The 22933-nt window shown below is 36.1% G+C and overlaps 1 protein-coding gene across 1 annotated transcript in view; it reads left to right on the forward strand.

Moving 5' to 3' along the window:
• The window catches only part of NCMAP (non-compact myelin associated protein), a 35372-nt gene extending 12572 nt beyond the window's left edge, over positions 1-22800 (forward strand). Inside the window, exons 2-4 of the mRNA XM_072419211.1 lie at positions 18446-18535; positions 20404-20488; positions 21227-22800. Coding sequence (XP_072275312.1) covers positions 18451-18535; positions 20404-20488; positions 21227-21368 — 312 coding nt within the window. The 5' untranslated portion in view covers positions 18446-18450 and the 3' untranslated portion in view covers positions 21369-22800. The remainder of the gene's footprint in view (positions 1-18445; positions 18536-20403; positions 20489-21226) is intronic.
• The last annotated feature ends 133 nt before the right edge of the window (positions 22801-22933 follow it).

Raw genomic sequence — 22933 nt, forward strand, 5'->3', positions numbered from 1 at the left:
AACAAAGATTCTATGCTAGCTCTTATTAAAAGAAAATGAGCTTTCTATGGGGAATGACAGCATTTAAATTATGTTATCCATAAATACCTTATGTTAGTTACTTTTTTCTTACAAACCTATATGGTACCAACCTATATGGTAATGACCTAACACAGTGGAGAGAAAACAATTAAATCTACTACCCAAAGTCACTAGCAGAGAAGACATTTCATTATATTACACTCATTGCTTGTTTTCTTTTGCATGCATTTAAAGTATTTACTTAACCAAGGAGGAACAAATATCCACTGCACCAAATTTCTAGCAGAGAACATCTTGCATTATAACCTTATATAGAGGAGGGGGCGGGGGTGCTGGACGAGTGTCACAGGCGAACACTGCCAGGGTCTCTTATCTCAGTGGTGAACGATAACAAGCTCCCCTGGAGCTGCTCTTTGAACATCAATTTCTGAGAACTAATAAAATCTATGTGAATGTCTATATTACCCAATAAAGACTGCAATGGTATTAGAAATATAAAAACTATCCTTTGCTTCAAATAACAAGAATAACCAGGAGGCCTCAATGTCAATTTGGATCTCCTGCAGAGTATCCAGGGACTTGGGTCCTTCTGTTTTAGAAACAATGATTGGTTTCTGTGGCTCTAGCTTGCTACCTCCTACCTCTGTACTATTAGCCCACTGCTGTGATAGATACCCTTACTGACCTAAAATGTGAGGGGGGTAAGGGAATAACAAGAGCCATGGGAGCTGGTTACTGGAAAGGAGTCCCTTGGTGCTTTGTAGGTGATTCAAATTATTTTTGGGGGGCCCACATGCTTGGTTTAATCTAAATTCTGAAGAATCAACTGCAGATGGATTTTATGATGCTCCTTATACGTGGGGTAGATGGGCCTGTTTCTTGAAACCAGTGCTGTACATAACATAACTCTTTCTATCTAAGGCTGCATACACACATAGTATTTTTGTCGCTGGAAACAACCTTTTATGATAATTTCAGATTATGGAATGAGCACTTTACACACAGCATCCATTCTGTTCTACGGAGGGTGGGAGGAATAGCAAGTGACACCCTGCTATGCTTGCCTCCCTTGACTTGTATAGCCGTTGTTCCCCATTGGTTGTTAATGGATCCATCCTAACAGATCCACAAAGAACATCTGGAAACATGCTGTACACATGTCAGATTCCCGAACGTCATTGGGGGATAATCACCTGATGTGTGTACATAGCCTAATGTATCACCAATACTATTCAAGGGAAAGGCAGATCTGAAAGTATTAGGGGCCTCCAAAGGAGGTGTTTAGAAATATCTATCTTGCATTCCAAACTGATAAAGAAAAAGTTAAAAAATAAAAGTGTGGTTGGCTGGTGAGGTACAACTACTCCTGACTAAAAGGTGAACCCATAGTCTGTGCTTCTTGCATTTCAAAGCGTAATTTTCAGTTGTGAATTGGGTGAACCACTGTCTATATTTAGTTTCTAGTGTAGATGGCCTTTCACTGCTATCTGTGCCTTCAGTGTGCTTTATTTCACCAACATACACTTTTTTAACACTAACATTGAGCAGACGATGTTTATCAGGATTAGACTCAGTATTACATGTTTTTATGTAAAATTACAGGACCAACCAAAAATAAAAAACAAATTTAGAGCCTTTCTAAAGAGAGTCCTGTATTTTCTGTCAAAATATTACAGGGAGGCAATTCTTTGCCAAATCAGAGAACGTATTCATTATTTAAACAGGGTTCCACAGCTGTATTCAATTGCTGTGTGTCTTTCTCAACCCACTTGTAAAAAAATCCAAGAAATTTGATACAAACATAATACAAAAATGTTTTCCTGCCCTGCGAACAAACTTGCGTTTTCTCAGTTCAGTAGCAAATCCTTTACATCCTTAGTTAAGAAGTAAAACAGGGTTCCTATTCATGGGATAAATCATTTTATATTTTGACTTGTTTGGGCTGATGAGAGATAAGACTTGAGAGAGAAGGCAAAAGCAGTACTGAGATGTTTACTTCATGGCACCGACTAAAGAAGTGTCTTGTCACTGGCCATACATATAATTCGAATTTAAATATGATATGAATGTTTTTATGTATACCTGGTTAATGGTGACAAATGATCATTAAAGAGAACCTGTACTGAGAATAAAGAATTCCACCAAATTTGTTTCTATGGGTCATTCTACCAAATTTGTTTCTATGGGTCATTCTTGGTCTTTGAGCAAAAAACAAATGCAAGTCTGAATTCACAATCTGCCTTTTCTGATAAAAGAGGTCTCGGTTGTATTTGTAGAAAATATGTGGAAATCACACCACCACAACACAGCTGCAAAATGTGGTGCTGCTAGAAAAAGCACAGTGCAAAAATTTAGTACAATGTGTTGGCCTTGACATTGCTCTGGAACCCATCCCTTGCCTTTTTGCATCCTCCTCTGGTAATCCAGCAATACCAAACCCCAATGGCAATATGTAATATTTTCTAAATCCCCCCCCTATGCTTTTCAGGGATATTACAATTGTATAACACAACAGTTGTACCAAATCACTTTGGGATCACTCATCTACCGATTTAGATCAACCACCTCGATATGGTATATTCATTAATCCATTGCAGACATGGCGATTGGCCACTAAGACAAGCCTATCTTATGGAAGAAGTAGTATGCTCCCCCATATTGGAGAAATACATTGGATAGATCAAGAGAATGGCTTCAATTGATTTATTCAGATTTGCTTTCAGCTGTGCAGGTTATGAAAAGCTCATTTATGATTGCTCATTCCTGGGTACTGCACACCAATGCTTGTTCCATCAGTCCGTTAAATAAAATCATACGTTGTGTTAGAGTCAGTGATACTCCATGCGTATTACAAAATACAGGTGAACGTAGATTTCATCTGCCCACTCAGTTGGATGATTCTTTGTTCTCCGTCTGAGCTGTTTGCTTACAGCGAGGGAGAATGCAGCAGAAAGACGTCAGAGAGAAAAATACCTGTCCACCTATCTGCATTCCACCGAAAAGAAACAAAATATTGACTGAGACATAATCCTTCACTTTTCATTCACCATATTGAAATGCCAACCATAGAACTTAAACTATAGCATAAACTAGTACATACACAGCTGCATAAGATATGACACAAACATAACTTTGTTTCAATATATTATATAGGCTTTATAAATATTACATGCCAAGAAATGGAAGTGGTATGCTCTGGGATTTTTATTTTAGAACACCACCAAAATGAAATAGTTGCCTTATGTGAAAAAGCTGTGAATAAAATGTAAAATTGCTTATGTAAAGGCCCAAGGCCGGATTTCCGTCACTAGAGCCTATCGACACACAGCTTATGATGCCCAAAGCAACACCCCTATGTTATTCTGACTGTGTCTCAAAAGAACATTTTCTTGTTTAACTGGTCCTGAACCAGGAATTATTATGAGCATGTGTAAGTAAGCGTGCATGAGATTTTTAGAAAAAATGGGAAAAAATGCATAGCATGTAAGGCTATATAGATAAAATCCACCTCTTGCAATCTGCAGCCCAAATGCCTTATTTCTCTGCTGCAACTTGTAAAAGATAAAATACCCATACATTGGCTATTTTGCATTTATGTGTTTTTTATTTTTACATCCTTTTCTCTGTTTCAGCCATCATTTATGATTACCTATGTCTATAGGATTGTTATCTGGGATAACTATTTAGGGCAAATGTGGCGCAAAATACACTTTGCTTTAATTTTTCATATTTTTAATGGAATAAAAGGCACAGGTGTGTTTAAAAAAATGTCCTTTTCCTCTATTAGGCCATAAGGTGGAGTAGCTGGTTGTTCCTGCACTAGACATTACGCTGCTGATCAATGGTTCCCTTGGGTTGGGCCTGGCATGCTTCAGAGACTTTGAAAGTGCTCATTCCTGTCTTGGAGAAAAAGTTTCCTGCATATGCACACTATGTTAAGTGAAACAATTTTTTTATATTATAAATAATTCTACTGTGGCAGAAGTGTTTGGTCCATGTCCATGCATTGATATTCAAACCAGGGTGACGTGCCAGAGCAATCTTTGTCTTTTAAAGTATAAATATATACTTTTCCAACTTTGTGAAGGTTTTCAAATTTGATTTCATTGTAATATTGCATATACCTAATTCTGTGGCTGCCTTGCCAGTCCTCTACCTCTGTTCCTAGTCAGTACATTTTTTTTTGATAAAGAATAGCAATATTACCTTCCATTAATCTCTCACAGGTTTCTTCCAAGGGCAGGAGGTGATTGCAAAAATGGTCAATTCTGTTAACATAATAGGCTTCTGTCTTTGTTTAAATACATTTGTTCTGTGCTGTAGTGGCTCGTTAAAAGTAAATGACTTGGCTGTTATCTGCATACATCTGGTAGGTTCCTTGTTGACCTTTTTACAGATCATGGGGTAATTATTCAATTTCAAGGTAACACACAAAAAAAATATTAACCAGAGTGATGATATTTCAAGTTGGATTCATTGCGTGATTACAAAAAGAAATTTAATATCCCTGGGTAAAGGATTAAAGCGGGGTCTGAAAATTGGCATGATAAAAGCTCTTTTATGTGCTTGGCAAGAATTTTCACTCTGTATGCCAAAGGACTGGCATCAGAGGACTATGCTACCACAAGACTGGCATCACTTATCATATAAAAGGTTCTAATAGAAGTCAAATTTATAAAAAACAAAAGTATCAGATGGAATATGAATTAACTTATCTTCAGGAGAGTGGAGGTGATTCTAGGACTCATGGAGTTCATGGAGTTCATGCACTAACTTCCTTGTAATCCCAACAAAGCCTTTTATCTAGGTATGACTCATGCAGGAGTGATGCCGGTACAAATACCTAAAATGTACAGTTGACGAAAATGTCACTAATACACATGGACCTAATAATTATCTCTTACATATGCAATGTAGTTGGTGTGGTTGGACAGACATTGATGTTACAGAATGAATGCTTCAAACAACAACAACTTAAACAATTACTTAAATACTTTTAGGACATCTTACTTATTGCATCTCAAAAGGTAAATATGTTATAATATATAATGAACAAACAAGATTTAGTTATCCACTTCCTAAATTTAAAGTTATATTAAAAGTGAACTGATTATATTAGTTTATGGTATATTATTATTCAAATCTATAATAAAGTAGGCTGATCAAGTCCAGCTTTGACTATGCAATGGTGGCTACAGTCAGTATGGGTGAATCCCATTCTAAAGAGTTAGGACCTGCACAGGCTATGCTGGGAATATCTTCAAGGAGCATGGCTATTGGCTGAGGTTAATATATAGTGCTGTGGGTGGATAGAAGGGGCGGTAAAGGGTAAGTGTCTCACTGCTTTTGTCCTTTATAGTATGATCAAAAAGACATTTAACAATAGTTTCCTAGCATTCCATCCCTTAGAAAATATGAACATTGTCAGTTTCCTTCTCATTTACATCCGCAGACTTGAATGGGAACACTATTCTAACACTTGCCAAGTCTTTTATTCAAGACGTTTTAAGCATTTAAAAGATGTTTTAGAAACATTTCATAGGAAGAACTGCTAACAAATATTCTGTTTAAGCTAACTTTGCCCCCTGTGCAAATACTTGCACTCCTCGAAAACCGCTACTAGTCCTAGAAAACTACCTGTAGCCACTCCAGGGTGCCTAGAGGTTAGAAATCAGCACCCAGTTGTGCTAACAGCAAATCAAACTACCCATCTGTCCTGGTTATAGCTTTACTATAATCAGCCCTTTACTAACTAAGGTATCACTGGTGCATACATTTTTTTTTATTAAGGGCCAGAAATAACATATCAAGGCAAGCGAGGTACAAACCTTATCCTGAGAGAGCAAGGGGGGGGGGGGGGGGGGGGGGGGGCAGTTGCCCCAATGATGCATGCCATCCTGAAACACAAATGGGAGAAATCTTCACTAAATCACCTGCCAAGCACTGCACAAACTCCCTTCAAAATCTCCCCAGTCTTTTCTATATCCCCTCCACATGTGCAGCCCAAACCACTTTAATTTTATTAGAAAATCAATACTCATCCCTCCAACCCTGCAATATACCTTCCAATGTAAATGCATCAGAACACAAAAGTTGTGTTCATAAGGCCTTTTATAAATTTAACTTTATACTTAAGAACAATAATTCTTTTAAAAAATAACCCCAACCACTGAGACTAATACATCCCCAAAATGATTTCAAAGACACTCCAAACTATGTACTGTAAAAATATACAAAAGGTGTAAACCACCCTTAAAATATAAAATATCGTTCACATAAAAAAACATAAAAAATGTAAATATTACCATCCAAAATTTTAAAGCTTAATTCTAAGCAGCACAAAACAGCCCAGAAAATTGAAACTCTATATTAATGATGATGATCAATGAACGTACCTGAATTTAGCATTGAATCAGACTCTTGTAAATAATAAAACTGGATTGTATGTGAACAAAGAAGCACAAGGAGTCAATCAGTTCATGTACTGACAAGAATTATGCTGATCATAAAATAAAGCATATAGGTAGAAGAGCTTGCCACCATATGCTTGTGCTTTAACTGTCCTGTAAAGGTTGGGGCAGATCCAGGATAACCCGGGCTCAGAGGAAGTAGGTTAAAAGACATCAGAATGAATACAGTGGCAAGAAAATTCTGCAGGTGAATTCTCCAGTTTGTCAGTGAGTACTGCAGCAAGGTTGGGGAAAATTGTATATCTTGTTGGGCATTTTTATCATGTCATTTTTGGCTGGAGTACTGATTTAAGACTTACTATGCTCTATTGTATATAGAAGGGGTTATCACAGATACTAGGGCCGAAAAAACAATATATATATTAAGACAAAGTAGAAGTATCAGACGCAGGTACATGTAATTTAAAACATAACATAAATTGTGTTGAATAAAGTATTTCTGCTTCGCTTTCTGCTTTTTGACTCTTGCCCTTTCCACTTTTTTCCTATTTTAGTATTTCTGCTAAAAACCTTTTAAAGTTTATTCTGTTCCTTAGTAACTTTGCATTCTTTTTATAACTCTTCAGTGTAGCAACTCCTCCCAGCTTTCTTCCTGTATTCGCAGTATTCTTTAGTATCACCTCCTAGTTCTAAGCTTTCATCACAGTGTTTGTTTGGTGTTTTTTTATGTATATATATCATAGCTTATACTCCCTTTACCCAGGGTCTCTCTAGGTGGCCAATAAGTTTACATATGGACATGGGCAAATGTATGACGGGAATAGGATGGGAATGCATCATTATACCAGTGATGTAAATGTGCATGGGCCCTGTGGTGGTCAATGAATAAATTAATAGGTTAGCAGAAAATATTTAGTCATTTAGTTTGGGTCCCCCTTGCATTCCATCTCACTAAATCATATCATTGTGTCAATATTATCCTTTAAATGCTGCTTTCAGGAAACAATTGACTGAAGAAATCTATATGAGCGACATGGTCAATAACACATAAATCAGTTACTCCGAGTATAAAACATGCTTGACATGACATCAGCATTGAGTTTCCATTATACTGCAGCTGAAACCAACTTGCGTGAAATGACAAACAGATACATGGTATTAGCAGGAGCGCAGAGCCCAGCGGCCGGATGTTTAATCAAACATTTGCATCCTCAGAGTAATTGAGCAAGACAGTAAGAAAAAATCAACCCTTTGCTTGCCCTGCAAGTCATGGTTCCCTGGGTATAATGAGGATGCGGAGAAATAGCCACTTTAATGTACTGGCTATGTTATTACATTGACCTGAGAATGATCATAGGTACACGTTAACCTTTTTGTACCCTCCTGCAGTATGTAGCAAGAAAGATAAACATTTTTATAACTTTGTCTATTCACAAACTAAATATTTTATATTATCTATATAGACCTCCAGCCTACTGAAATTAAAGGAATATTAAAAGAAATATTTGCTCCTCAATGGTTTTCCTTAAAGCGTAACTAAACCTCCAATGTTCACGTGTCACCGTTTTCTTGCTGGGCACCGCCATTTTTTATCTTTCTTCTCTTCCTCAAGATGATCTTTGACTATTTTGATTGGCCAGCCCAGGATGATGTAATGCCCATTCAGGTACATTCATTCAATCTGGTACATGGGTACTGGTAACCCAAACTGAAGCTGCGCATGATCAGATCTGCATGACAGATACCCAGAGCAGTCAGACAGGTAGGAGGGAGTATTGGAGAAGGGACATTGCCTGACCTTTTCTACAGCCTGATCATGGATTTTTAGAGTAAAACTTTATTTACGCCGGAATGAACTATCTGCAGGACTGAGATGTCAACTTGACAGCTCAGTCCTGCACAGCATAGGAGATGACTGGGTGATACAGAATCAGAAAAGTCTCCAACCTCTTTAATGGGTGCCAAATCATTCCTTTAGGATTGTTATGCCTGTTTTGTCATACATTTTTTTTTTTTGTTTGGGTATATGCAGCTTTCTGGTACTATATGTCTGTTCATACGAAGCCTACACTGTTAGGTTTGATACAATGTATGCGTTGTATATCTGATTCCTTTTGTATGTTTATCTGTTACTTTTTTTTATCTGAAAACTCAATAAAACTGATTGAAACAGAAAAGTCTCCAACCCCAACAACAATCACCCCACCAGCTCTGCTGTTTTGTTCATAAACATACTTTGTTCACTTGAAACTATTTTTATGTTTAATAAAATAAATCCTGTTTGGTACTGTATGCCAAAAGAATCTAGTGACTTGAGTCATATCTTTATATGAATTTAAACTACCCGCTGTTCTAACATACTGGGTGAATGTTTGCTTCAATTTAGAGGATTGGGGAAATGCATAGCAGCCATCCCTAGGCCTAGCCATACTCTTTATGGAATCTAATAGCAATCAGGATAAAGTTAACCTGTCCCCTCAAAGCTACAAACTATGTTGATCATCAGGAAACTTTTTCCTTATTGTTTTGGTTGGTGGAATCTAGACAAAGAAAATATTTATATGTAATGTCCACTGTTTCCTTTTCAAGGTATTTTGGTGGGCATGCACTAAGCAATTCTGTAGTCTAACTTGGTATTAGACTGTCAGATGCCCCACTAATAAGAGATGAAGTGAGGCTTCCTGAGTTATCTCTGCTGAGTTGCTCCTGTAAAGTTCTGTATATGTAGTGAATGTACCCTATGCTCCCTCTTCCATAGCTGATGGATTTCTAGATGGCAGGAAGCAAAAGAAAGCAGTTTTTGATGGCCTAAATATAGAAACAGTCTTGCTGGAGGGTATGCTTATTCCGTATAATATACAGAACGTATGAGAGAGCCAGTAACAAGGCTGTCCCACCTATGGATTCACCACGGGCATATATGGAGATGATTTACCAGTGTGTTGTTAAGGTCTCCATTTATTTTTGTGTCCATTGTTCTTAAATGTATGTGATACATTTTAATTAATCAGACACCCATGATAAAAAACCTGCAATAAATGACATATCAATAACAGAATGTTCAGAAGTATTTTTAGTATTTCCCTATTGTTGAAGAACATCTAACAATGTCCCTCAGGCACATTTCCTCACACATCCTTATTTTGGAGCATGTATACATGTTTGACATGTCTTAAGGTGTGACTTGGCTTTTATCATCATTACTGATGGCTTAAGATGTTTTGTACATGAATCTGTTTTATTCACACCCTCTTAATCATCATCAGTACTTGCTCAGCAATTTACTTTATTTACACCTCCCTACCAAACAATAAATCCATGAGGACAAATTATTCACCTGCTTTTAATAGCTAGTAACGAACAATGGAGACTCGGCTTAAGCAATCAATAGGATTTTAAGTTCTCTTTAATAACGTAAATTTCAAATCAAAAGCTAATTTGTTATTATTTCCTATTAACAAATAAATCTACTAGAAAACAGGATGGTAAATTCATTGATTGGGGTGTGGTATGAAACCAAAACCATGAAAGACATATAGTAAAGATGTAATTTCCAATAAAGGACATAACTGAGAGATATACTGAATGCTATATAGCTGCAATAGTGCCTAAGCTATGTAATTACCATCCAGGCTATGCAATTTGACAAGGGTCAAGCCTGGAACGTACACTCAGTAACTGTCACTGGAAGCAATCACTGGTGACCTTTACCAGAGACTGTAGAGCAAATAAACACTGCAAAAGGCTTTAGTTCATTTTAAGTGGCAAGCATTTTAATAGTCAAAATATTTAACATCTGATGAGGCCCCAGATAGAAGTAAAACCTAACATGACTTCTAACCTTTCCCCCATTCTATCCAAAACTAAGTAAAAGGTGAACATTCTTGCACGTTATTATTCATGATTCATGTAATTGAATTATTCACCCTTAACCATTTTAGTATTGCTGTCCCTGTGATACTGGGTCTTTTTGGGAACTCACTTCCAAATACCCTTGTATAAAATAAGCAGAAGGGTGAGGGAAGAGAGTTAGGTCCATCATGGAATAAAAAGCCATCTTTTAGGAGCTGGAAGGTCTGATGACTGCTCTCTAAAGCAAAATAAGAAATATTAGACTAATATACAGGATCTGGTTCTCTGTATGAATAGATAACCAATCATTCATGAAGTTCCCTTATTTTAGGAATAATACTCCTCCAAACATACTGCTAAACACAGCAAGTATTATTTTTATGAATGGCAAGATAAAAAATGCCTTTTGTGGCCTCTACGATAACACTCAATCATTAAATGATGTTGGGATCTTCCTATGTACAAAGTACAATGCTTAATTCAATTCCATTTATCATGAAATCGGTGGCTTTATTCTAGAAGAATAGACACACACAGTGTAGTGGTAGCTCTTGAAGAAAAACTGATACTGTTATGAAAGCAAACAGTGGTCCAAAGTATTCTTAGGTTCCTAAAGGTAATGTGTAATGCAAAAAAGGAATTTATATATAGGCTAATGCTAGATTGTCTGTCTGCCATTCTGGGTCATTGTCCAATTAGGCAATAAGTGAAGAAGTCATAACTGCTCATCTGCATGCTGATTCTGACTTGGAAACACAAAGTACTGAAGCCAGACTAGTCAACATGAACTAATGAACGGCATGTTTCTTTAATATAAGAATACAAGTTGAATATATTGCTAGGATTTTGCATTATTTATTTTATTAGTGTATAACAATTATCTTTCTGTCTTACACATTTAAATATGTACTGTAACCAGGCTGTACTTGTCAGCAGATTTTACAATGTCAAGCAGAATAGGAACAAGGAAGACTTGCAGAATTAATATGCCTAGACCAAGGCTATTACACAATTAAAATCTATTGTGCAAAACTCCCTCAAAGTCATCAGTGATCTAACTGATATAAAAGATTAAATGACACAACAAGGAACTTCTGTAGAAACTGCCCTTAAAACCTAATGGACATAAAGCAGTTTGGTTGAAGGTAATAATAATTTAAAACATATCTCAATCCAATTTTTTTTTATTGTGGATAAAATAGGGGAGGGTTAGCCAGGGCAAGCACAGACTTTTTTTTTACAGAGGATTCCTAAATATTGATTAGTAATGATTTAGCATGTGTAAAACTAAGAGAGGCCTAAAGCAGCATGGTTATAAAGAACATTTATTTGCACACATAATAGAGACAAAGAGCAGGGGTCAGTAGTATGTCATGCAGGGCGCAGGGTTCAGTAACCTAGTATGTAGCAAAGAGTTTAGGGGTCTGTAGTATGTAATGTAGAGTACAGAGGTGATTAGTATGCTACATACTATAGGGGTGCAGGGGTCGGTAGTATGTATGGCAGAGTGCAGATATCAATTTTTATGTAATGCAGCATTCAGTGGTCCAGAGTAAATATGGCATTGTTCAGGGGCCAGTAACATGTAACACAAAGGGCCTGATTTATGAAAGTTATCCAAGGCTAGAGAAGACACACTTTTATCAGTGAAGCTAGGTTGATCCAGCAAACATGAAATGGATCGGGTCAATGATTAAACACATTTGTTAACAAATAGCAAATTACTTTAAGCAAATCCATTCCAGGTTTGCAGGATCAGCCAGCTTCACTGATGAAAATGTATACTCTCCAGCCCAAATCAGGCTGAAAGTGTAGAGGTCAGGAGTTACACAGAGTGTGTGGATCAGAAGTAAGTAATGAAGAGTGCAAGACCCTCCAAATTCAACTCAGTAAAGATACCCAAGCCTGTGACTCATGTTAAGGCAACACAGATACAGACCCATATTTTAAAACCTTGCATCTTCTCAGTCAGATGTGTCTCTTTGAAAAAATGGATACTGGTCCAGGAAATGTTGACACATATTCATTGGACCTGTGATAAACTCTTGATTCCATATGACCTGCAATGAATGGATCTACATTTTTCAAAGCAATATATTTTTTATGATGATACAGTATTACATTTATTTTCTATATCTATAATTTTTGTATGTATGTCTCAAATAATCCCATTGAAATGTGATTGGATTTAAAAGAACACATCCCTGGAATTACTTAAGTCATGTAATATTCTTCTCTGCAAAAACATAGCTGTACAATCATGACAACACACATGTACGTCTAAAGTCATGCTGGGGATATGTTCTGTTGTATAACACTGAAGCTTGGAGCAGCTTTTGTTGGTCCAGCAGTACTTGCCCCATCGTCAGGACACCCCTAGTGATGCTACTGTGCAAACAACATGCAAGGGGGTAAGGGGGCACTATGCCACTGGTTAGACCCTTTGCCATTTTTTTAATAGGAATTAAAGTGAGGGAATATCACACAATTTTGACATATTAGCAGAACAGGAATAGATAGAAAATCTTTCAGTAGCAACATGTAAACTTTTACTTTGCAGAGTGTCCACCATGTCTATGGGGGACAGAAAGACAAAAAACAGGGCAGGTGTTTTAGGCATTGCCTACTTAGTTCAAAATAATAATGTAAAATAATGCTATAGTGCAAATTTTTAAATTTCTATAAAAGTTCACACAGCATGCTTACTTAACACATGACAGATATGCTTTAAAATCAGACTTTTCCCGTATGCACAGAAAACAACTGTTATAGTAAAAGTAACTTACCTATTTATGTCAACAGGAGAATTTTTTAATTTGAAATTTAATGGTGTCATTCAGGAAATTGTGTGTTATTTATTGGCTGTAGAAAAATTCTCCCCGCAAAATATATTTGCACAAGAGACACTCAGATATAAAGTGTTTTATGGCCGCTGTTTCTTCACTAGTGTGCTTTAATACAGAGCCTCATTGTATGTTATTGAGCAAATATAATGAGCTATTCATGGAAGCCAGCAATGCATTATGGACCTGCAAGTGGCACAGCAGTCAGTTTTGTGAAAGTGTACTTTCCTTAAAAAAACTGTGGCTTACTAGGGCTCTCCCGGCAAAGGGCTCCCGTGCTGTGCCGTATATTATAACATTTGGGAAGTGGTTGGTAAGAAAATATTTCATGATAGAAGGTCCCTGTAGATCTATAAACACAGCAGTTTTCTACCAACATTAAACATTAAAATAGTGTACTGAATGTTCTCCCTGCAAATGCAGTGCAAACGTGCTGTAAAGCATATGTAACCTAAGAATAAAATAAAATTTATTACAGCATTTCAGTCCTTTAATAGGCTGATTGCATTAGTTTTTATTTGTCATTTTTCTTTTTCATCCGTTAATACTAGCTATGACACTTAGGAGGACAATGCTCAATCACTGGACTGTATAAAAGGAGAAGAAACATTGTCACCCTACACTGGTGTCCCAATTTAGAATACTGAAAATTCCTATCCTCATCTCCATTACATAAGGAATAGGTTTTCTGTAGTTCATAATGGATAACCTGGAAAGCTGATAACACTGATATTTCAGTTTAGGTCACAGAAAGTACATGGAATTAAAGACAAACAAGCATGTACCACCCATGTAAACTAGGCCAAAGCCTTAAAAAATAAATGCAGCCATTACATCTAAGGGATACTGTGCACCCAGAACTGTACAGATATTTGTGTTTTTATTTATTTGGTAGATATTGTGATTAATACTTTATATTGTTGCCTGTTTGGTAGTCACATGGTCTTTTATGGCACTGTAGAATGCCATTGAGAATGTAGAAGTAACCAATGGACCAATAGAACTCTCACAATAACCACTGGAGCTTAACTTTTAGTGCAAGTAGACTGGGTTGCCTGCCATTATTTATAGGCAGTTTGTAATAAACATAGGTTTTGGTGCAGTTTTTGCAGGTTGTTGCATAGTGCTATATCACTATGGCACACAGTAGTAATGCAGAAATACAGATCTTTGCCTGGTAAAACAGCTCACATATACATTGATCAGCCAAAACATTTAAACCACTTGGATAATATTGTGTTGGTTCAACCTGAACAGATTTTGAGGGGTAGACTCCACAAGACTTCTAAAGGTGTTCTGTGGTTTCTGGCACCAATACTTTAGCAGCCAGTCCTTTAAGAGATGTCTGCTGCCATTTGTTCTTCCGGTAAAGATGCCCATTCCCGGGTTTCAGCACCAAGAAAAGAAAAAGATGCATACGTATCTAGCCATCCACATGATCCAAAACAAATCATGATTCGTCAGACCAGAACACTTTTTGTTATTGCTCTATAGTCCAGTTCTGATTCCAGTTGTAGGGGGTAAGCAATAGCATAGGAACTCTTCACTAGTCTGAGGCTATGCAGCCCCATACACTGCCCCATACTGTGTCAAGCATCAATGAGTCCTGTTGCTGGTTCCTTTGTTGTCCTTTTTGTGAGTAATAAACATTTCATACTGGTAACACCCACAAGACTTCTACTATGGAGATGCTTTGACCTATTTTTCTTTTTTTTTGCCTCCAAAACATAGAATTTCAGTTTGTATTTTGTATAGTACTCTGCCGTTCGAAGCCTTAGTATTTCCTCTTTATGCAGCATATATTAAATATATCAGAAAAATAATTTGGATACAAAATCACCTCTCTACACTATACAATATAATCACTATAGGCAGTCTAATATAATTATGGTAATTCAGTAATTTGTAAATTTTGGGGATGACTGTTGAATAAAAATTAAAAAAAATCAGACTAATCCCTGGAGGCATTTGAATATGACCCAGTGTGATGTAATAAGCAGAGATCATTAGGCATAGCCCATGGCAAGTAGTCAGAATCCCCCCTTCTGACAAATGACTCATCTGATTACAACATTTGCTTTTTGCCCTGTTTTATTGAATTAGCCTATTAGAACATGGTATGACATTTCCAACATATTCAGATGCTAATGATTGTGGTTTTTAGTAACACAGATAACTACAAAAGCAGTGGAGAGTTGGTGAATGGGGTTGTCATCATTCACATGTGATTAGAAAGCTTCTAATAGAGCCTGCAAACCATAAAACACTAATAGGCCATCTTTGCTATATTCATTTCCAGAAATAATACACTAATGTAACTAGTGATTTGCCTTATCTTAAAAGGCATCGTAATATTTATATCTAATAAATTGTATTTGAATTGGATGTGATTTTTAAATGCACTCGGTTTATTGTACAACAGTTGTTTTACAGTTATGCTAATCCATATAGACTCAATCTTGTTAAGATAGAGCTGAACCCTTGAAATAACTTTCAGGTGTCATAGAACCCCCTGCTATAATTTCTATATCCACAACTTACAGTACATTAGTGTGGGAGTCAGTGGGAAAAATGTCACCCTTACAGATAGCATAAAAGATCACTGGTGTCATGTTTTATGCACTTGCAATATACTTCTGAACTTGCCAAGAGATTTGACTGCTCCATAGTCTTGTATGTCATATCATAGGATAACGGAATGGTGACTAATTAGTGATGGCTTAAGAGGTAGATGGGGATCGGTAAACTGTTTAAAAATGTTAGTTTTAGTCTTGTTTATATGTGTGAAAGGTAGGAGGAAGCTAAATAGGATGAGGTACAGAGTTCCAGAAAGTGGGGGCAGCCCTAGAAAAGTCTTGCAGCTGTGCATTGGAAGAGGTTATGAGTAAGGAAGTTATTACTAGGTTATTGTAGGTGCAGAGAGGGTTGCTAAGGGTGTATTTTTTATCAATTTAGAAAAGTAGATATGAGAAGAGCTGTGGGGAAATTTAAAAGCAAAGCACAATATCTTAATTCTTAGGTGAAATGGAAGCCACATTGTAGCAATTTGCAAAGAGAGGTGGCAGGTGAGGAATCGTGGTAAGGATTGATAGGTCTAACTGCAGTTGGATGAGAGTGTAGATGAGAGTCGCCTTAGTGGAATTCCTGATATGTACCAGGAGTTTACAGTTTAGAGGTCTCTCAGGAAGGTAAGGGGAGTAATTGGAGATGTTGTGCAGATGGAAGTAGAAGAACCTAGAGAGACCTGGATTTGGGGAGAGCAGAGTCGAAGGTGACACCAGGACAGTGCAAACAATCTTATTGTAAGCTTCTTATCAAAATTAAATAGTTTAATTTGAGCTCTCTTGGAAGTGTGCTGTATGTGAGAAATCATAAGATAAGCTAGTTCTGGTGCACAAACTAGTATTGGACCAGGCAATGGTTTGGATGTTTTTTTTCTACAGCAACATGGTTACCTTAAGATGAGCTACATTAACATTTATATTTAAAAACATATAGTTTCTTAGTTTATGTAATTTGTTTTATGTGTTTTTTATATAGAAATACAATATTTTTATGTCTGAAATATATAGTCACATACACAGTACTATTTAGAGGTGTCAATAAGAGTACAAGAGGATGAAGCCCTCTAGTGGAGAAACATATTTAAGCACTAAAAGTCTGAAAAGTTTCAGTGTAAGTTGAAAATAAACCAGGGTCAGGCACACTTTTACATTGTAAGGCATGCTACTTGTGTTAATGTATTACAGTGCCATTGTTTTTGAGTGGCATCCCACGCATGATGTCAAGGCAACTCCAATACATGAAAGGCAATGCACAACAAAGTACTGCCATACCATCCCTTGTGGTACGCTAAGTTCAAAATGACAAGTGTCCATCCTTTTCATTGTTTTATTGTGTTGCCATTTATGAACCTCACAAAATCTACACTAAATTCTTAGTGTAGAAAATACTGCCATAAATAGAATAAATACTTCCATAAATAGAATAGAAGCCATAAAAAAGCAGTTGTTTAGCAGAGGGAACTTTTCATGTCTTCACAAGCCTTTTGTTTTTATTTTTCCTGTTTTATTAATTATTTATATCTTTTTAACCAGCAAGTAAAGGTTTGGTTTCCTTTCAATGTCTTCCAGAGACTTTATATAAAAAAAGGCTATAGTATTCTGGAAATCCTTTGTCTTTTCTTGTTTATTTGTTAAACACCGTGTGCAAGTATTGGTAAAACAAATATAAAATATCATAAGAATTTTAATAGGTTGTTAAAAGTATTTTAATGTTATGGAAAATTACACAAAGTTCCTTTTTGGCTACTATTAGAAACAACTGTGCTTCTGTTCTCATTTTTCTTGGCTCCAATATAATCAAGCAGACACAAAACATTAGCAGTCCGGGCCAAAAAATGATTTAAAGATTCTGATTGGTTGTACTGAGCAACCAAAAGTGTTCCAATTGGCACATGTTCCTATATCAACATCATGTATAACTTACATAACAGAGATTTGAATTACAATAGGAAAAATACACAATGCTAACTTGTTATATCTGGCGAAAATACAAGGAAACAGGAAATACTTGAGTAGGGAAAAACAGAAAGGTGTTTTATTTTTACTGGATAATTGTTAGAGAAAATGAGAATATACACAAGTTTTAAATTTATACTTCGGTGTAGACTGACTTTAGTACCAATATTTAAATTATTTTTAATATTTTTAATAAACTGTATTTACACAGCACCAACAGGGTTGTACATAAATAGGGGCAGCAAATGACAGACACACAAATAATGGCACAGGAGCAGGAGAGGCCCAGGAGAGCTTATACTTTAACATTACTTTTATACCACTACTAATAATATTAGAAAATAAAGAAGACAGTAAGAATTGTGATGTCTGCTAACAGGGGTCAGTGAGGAAATGACCCCAAAAAATTGGTGGTCAGTGGGGAGGTTTCTCTTTACACTGGTGGTCAGTAAAACCAACTTTGTCCAAATGGTTGCTCAATAAATAATTTACGTATATCTTAACAGGATGTCAATAAATTCATGGTTATCTAATGTATTATGGGGACCACAGCAATGAACTATAGAACCATTATTGTGGTCCTGCGCACCTGGACAGTACAGGTTTGCTGTACAATTCTTGTTGAAGTTTCACTCTGCTGACTGCTATTATAATGAAGATAGTATTATGCCAAAATGATAATGTATAAAAGCTCAATAACATTTTCCCAATGAGGACATTAGTAATTTATCACTGTGTAAAGCAAACACTTTATTTGCTTGCTGGTTAATTTAATGTTATCACTACTTTTTGTCAACAGTTGTCATGGCAACGACACCTCAACTATTAAATACAACGCTATCACCAAGAAATATAACAACCAAGTCCCAGGAACAAATTCTTTATCAAAGTAAGTATAATCGGTAATTGTGATCCTGGCATAATACCAGTATTGGTGCAATATTTCAGACATAATGTGTCAAAATGCTTGTTACTAATGTAATACAAACAGTGAAAGAAACACATTAGTGTAAAGGCAAAGATACTGATATCTGTAATTAATATGTAACCATTTTATCTTACTTTCTGAAGTTGCAGTTAGTGTTGGTATTCAGATCAGCTGATCTATTAGATTGGTGCAGTCCAAATTTTAGTAAAAAGTATATCAAGAGACAATTTAGCTTGAAAAGAAGTGCTGCATCCCCTTTTAGCTTTTTTATTGCTATCTCTGTTGGGTATAATCACCCTCTCATTTTTGTAGGTGGTATAAAATATAAACATATGGAAGATAATAGGAAATCTAAAATTGCTTTTTTTATTGTCAATGGAGCAAGAGGTGAGGCAAATTATAGGCTTTTGACATACTTTAATGCTGAACTCATAATGCTCATAATGGGACATAATGCTTGTTTAGTCTATGGGGAAATGACTGGTCTGCTAAATATCTGCTTTACTTCTCCAGCTATGACCTATGACCAGTTTGCCATAAAATGCTGGCAATTGAACCCACATTCCAGGGTGGAAGCGATGGGGCATTGACTGCTGGGAGACCAAGAAATAAGTTTAGACAGATGGCTCAGTAGCCTGCAGTTGTTTTTTTTTTTACCAGACACCCAATGTCAACCTCTAGGCATATGGGAGCAAAATTAAGACAATGCTAGGGATAATGTAATCCTTGTGGATATTACACAGATGCAGGTAGTGCACCACTTGCCTCAAATTTTAAAATAAAAACCTGAATAAAGTTCAATCACAAAAAAAAAAAAGAATAAATTATAATGATTTGTTCTATGAAAGTGTGTGCAATTTGCCAAAAATACAGAAATACACATTCAATAAGGAACCTGCTAACAAGTTTCTATGTTTACACATACTTTATTACATAAGTAATAGGTAAGCTATGCTAAATTTCATTATTGAAGAACTCAGTAACACTGTCCATTTAAATGGAAACATTTTTTATATAGTGCTTAAAACAAAAATGTTTTTAGTAAGGAACCAAACAAATCCAGGACTGTGCGTACCATTTTTTGTTCAGAGGTTCTAAAAAAATCTCCAATAGGTAAATAGTTATCCCCACTGCAGGAGATTGCTGGGAAGTTACCAAGAGAACAGTCTCATAATATCAAGGAATTTTATAGTGAAGTTTTCTTTTTAATAATATATTCCGAATAATTTTTCCACCACAGCATTCATACTTCTTCTATTAGATAACTCAGCAGAAGGGTTGTAGTCAGACAATAGGGACTGCAAAGAAAACCTAAATTTACTGTGTTAACCCATAGGAATGATTTTTGATGTATTTAGGGCTCATGTACATTGTACATTGCGTAAAGGAAGCCCATTTTTTGCAATATACATGTAAATACATATATAATCAAAATTTGCAAAGATATATACTGAACCTACAATATATATATATATATATATATATACACATATATACTGAAAAAAACTAGACCAAAACCATTAGCATTACCTTTTAATCTTGCGGCAGTATGCTTAAATGGGGGAAAATCTCCCAAAAATTGCCCATGGAGCATAAGAAAGAAGACTAATCAGTGCAGCTTAATTGTAACAATATGTGACTGTGAGAGACTGATCAACTTGAGACTTGATGCTGAGTCAAGCAATTGTAGATTTCTAGGGCTAAAGTCATCTTTTAAAAACTGGGAAATATAAAGGTTTTCTTATTCTGCTCACAGTGACCTGTGACCTCTTTCTATTTAACTTTAAAAAGAATATAATGTACTTAGTATGCTCTCATTTTTTTTTTAGGTGCTGGTGCGATAGTTGCTGCTATTGTGGTTGGTGTAATTATTATATTTTCACTGGTGCTGTTTATCCTTAAGATGTATAACAGGTAATTATTTTACAGAAAATTATCTTTTTTTTAAATTATTTATATTGTTTATTATCTTTTAATAAATCTGCAACAGGGTCCTCAATTTCAGTCTTTAAGGCATAAATAGTACTAATGGGAGGAAATATCTATGTAATGCTCTTTCAAATCATTTACCTTGCAAGCACCTAAAAGAGAAAGCTGCTAATAGACATACAAGCTATAGACATCTAGAGGTTCCTAGACATATCTGCAGCAGCTTCATTGCCTTCTACCACCTGTTATGTGTTTAGAACAATTTAGCATTTGGTCATAGTAGAAAATAAGACAAGCTGTTGTACCTCTTGCATTTTATACCTTCTAGCAACTTTCTGTTTATCTGATGCTAGGCCCACTTTACCATGCTCTTGACTTGAGGTTGAGAAGTCCAGATAGGGATTGCACCCTTCAGATAGAACCAATAAATACACATTAGATTCCACATTTGTTGTCCAGGGGAAATGTAGTATATAGCAAACCATGAATTAGTAATAACACTTGCACCCAATAAAGAGATCTGCTATTTCTTTGGTAAAAAAGCCAGATACATGTAGTTCTTGAGTGCTTGTTTACTGCTAATACAGACGTCTTTTTTTACAACGTAAATTTTGGAACCAGCAATGATCAGTAAACTGTATTGCAATTACTAATACTTTAAAATTATTTAAAAACAACACAGTTTTCTATATTCTGATGCATTTTGTCTTTATAACATAACAGGCGTACAAGAACAGAAAGGGAACTGGGAATGAAAAGCACCAAAACTACAAACACACCAAGTTCCCGGGTCCACAACAGTTCCATCAGCCAACCTACATCTATAACATCAGTGCCACCAGACATCCATCTCGAAAACAGATGATCATAACGAGCCTTTCAGCTTTGGAAAAACGAAGTCATTCTTTGATTGATGATTACCGTTAGTTTAGAATATTGACTCGAACTCAAGAATGTGCATTGTTTTGAAATGTGAGAAAATGTGCTTATTGTAGAGACAATTTATTAATCCCTGTGTTTAGAAAGCCTTCCTGGAAGAAGAGCAGTGAAGAGTTATGCTGCATGAGCAAACAACCATTGTGTGGAAATCTAATAATGCTTCCATATGGACACCACCTGAACATTACAAAAGGCACCCTCTTATTTCCCCTTTCCCATGTCCATGCAAACCTATGGGAATTTTTCATCTTTTGAGGACCAGCAGGTTTCTGTGACTCTGTGGTTGTTGCTGCATCTACTCACTGGACTGATCACTAACCTTGTCATGGTTTTTATATATGTGTGTATTTATATTTATATATAGAAGGATGCTTTGTATGAAATGTTGGAACTTTTCTTTTTTTTTGTCTGTCATTCTGTAAATTGGATAATGAATTTATCTACAAACACTCAGTTTTCCCAGGCTGTATGCACCAGAAGTAGGCGTGGACTAGAATTACTGGCGGTGAAACTTTTTTTTACCCTGTATGAGTATGATACAGTCATGCCCAAGTAGCTGTATGTGATATGGCAGGGTAGACACCAATGCAAAGTGCAGTAACCTATAGCAGTCAATTAAATGTAAACTTATGTTTAGTAAATGGCTGGTTAGTTTCTATGGGATCATGCACTTTGTACTGCTACTAGAACTTGTATTGATGAAATACAAAGCCTGCCATTGCTGATCCCTGTTTCTTTAAATACAAGTTTGCTGGAGGGATCTTGATCCAAAAGATTTATTGGTTTCCGTAAAACTGTATGCAGAGTATTACATTTTATGTGACTTTGCTTAAAAGACAGCCAGAGATGTTTTCAGAATAAAGGCAGAAATTGCACCCTCCATATTGGTTTTCCCTAGAGACTACCTTAGTCAGTAACTCTGGTTCTAGACATAGGGCTTTCTTGGAACAAACAAGTATGAAGTAGGTCACATTTTGATTTACAGCTTCCATGCATTTCACTTAGTTAAAAAAAAAAAAAAAAAAAGATTCTTATCACTGCTCAGATGTGTTTACAGCGGGATGGGTTTGATCTCTTGACACTCCAACAGCTGAAGTACTGAATTTCCCGTGATCCTTAGCTAGCTACTGCTCCCAAGCAGCTCCTAGAGTGAAGATTTTAACTATTTTGTTGTAAATGGATGTTTTTTGAATCCAGAAAAGTTTGTATTTTTAGAATGTTGCAATATTTCCGGAATAAGTAGAAGCAAACCTTTGTAAATACTGTAGCATGATACTGTTGCTATAGTGGCTGTGCCCAATTGATCAAAAATGTGATGCTGTGTAATAAACAATATATTCAGACCCAGAAAATCAAAAGCTGCAAGTGTTGCTTGTTTTGTTTCTACTTGTGACGAAGCAAAAAAAGGTGACACAAAGACAGTCTCTATACTTACCACCCTATAATGTTATGCTCTGCACAGCACGTTATAGCAGAGCATAATGTTATATA

This window comes from Pyxicephalus adspersus, chromosome 1 (genome assembly GCF_032062135.1).
Source record: "Pyxicephalus adspersus chromosome 1, UCB_Pads_2.0, whole genome shotgun sequence".
Classification (NCBI taxonomy): domain Eukaryota; kingdom Metazoa; phylum Chordata; class Amphibia; order Anura; family Pyxicephalidae; genus Pyxicephalus; species Pyxicephalus adspersus.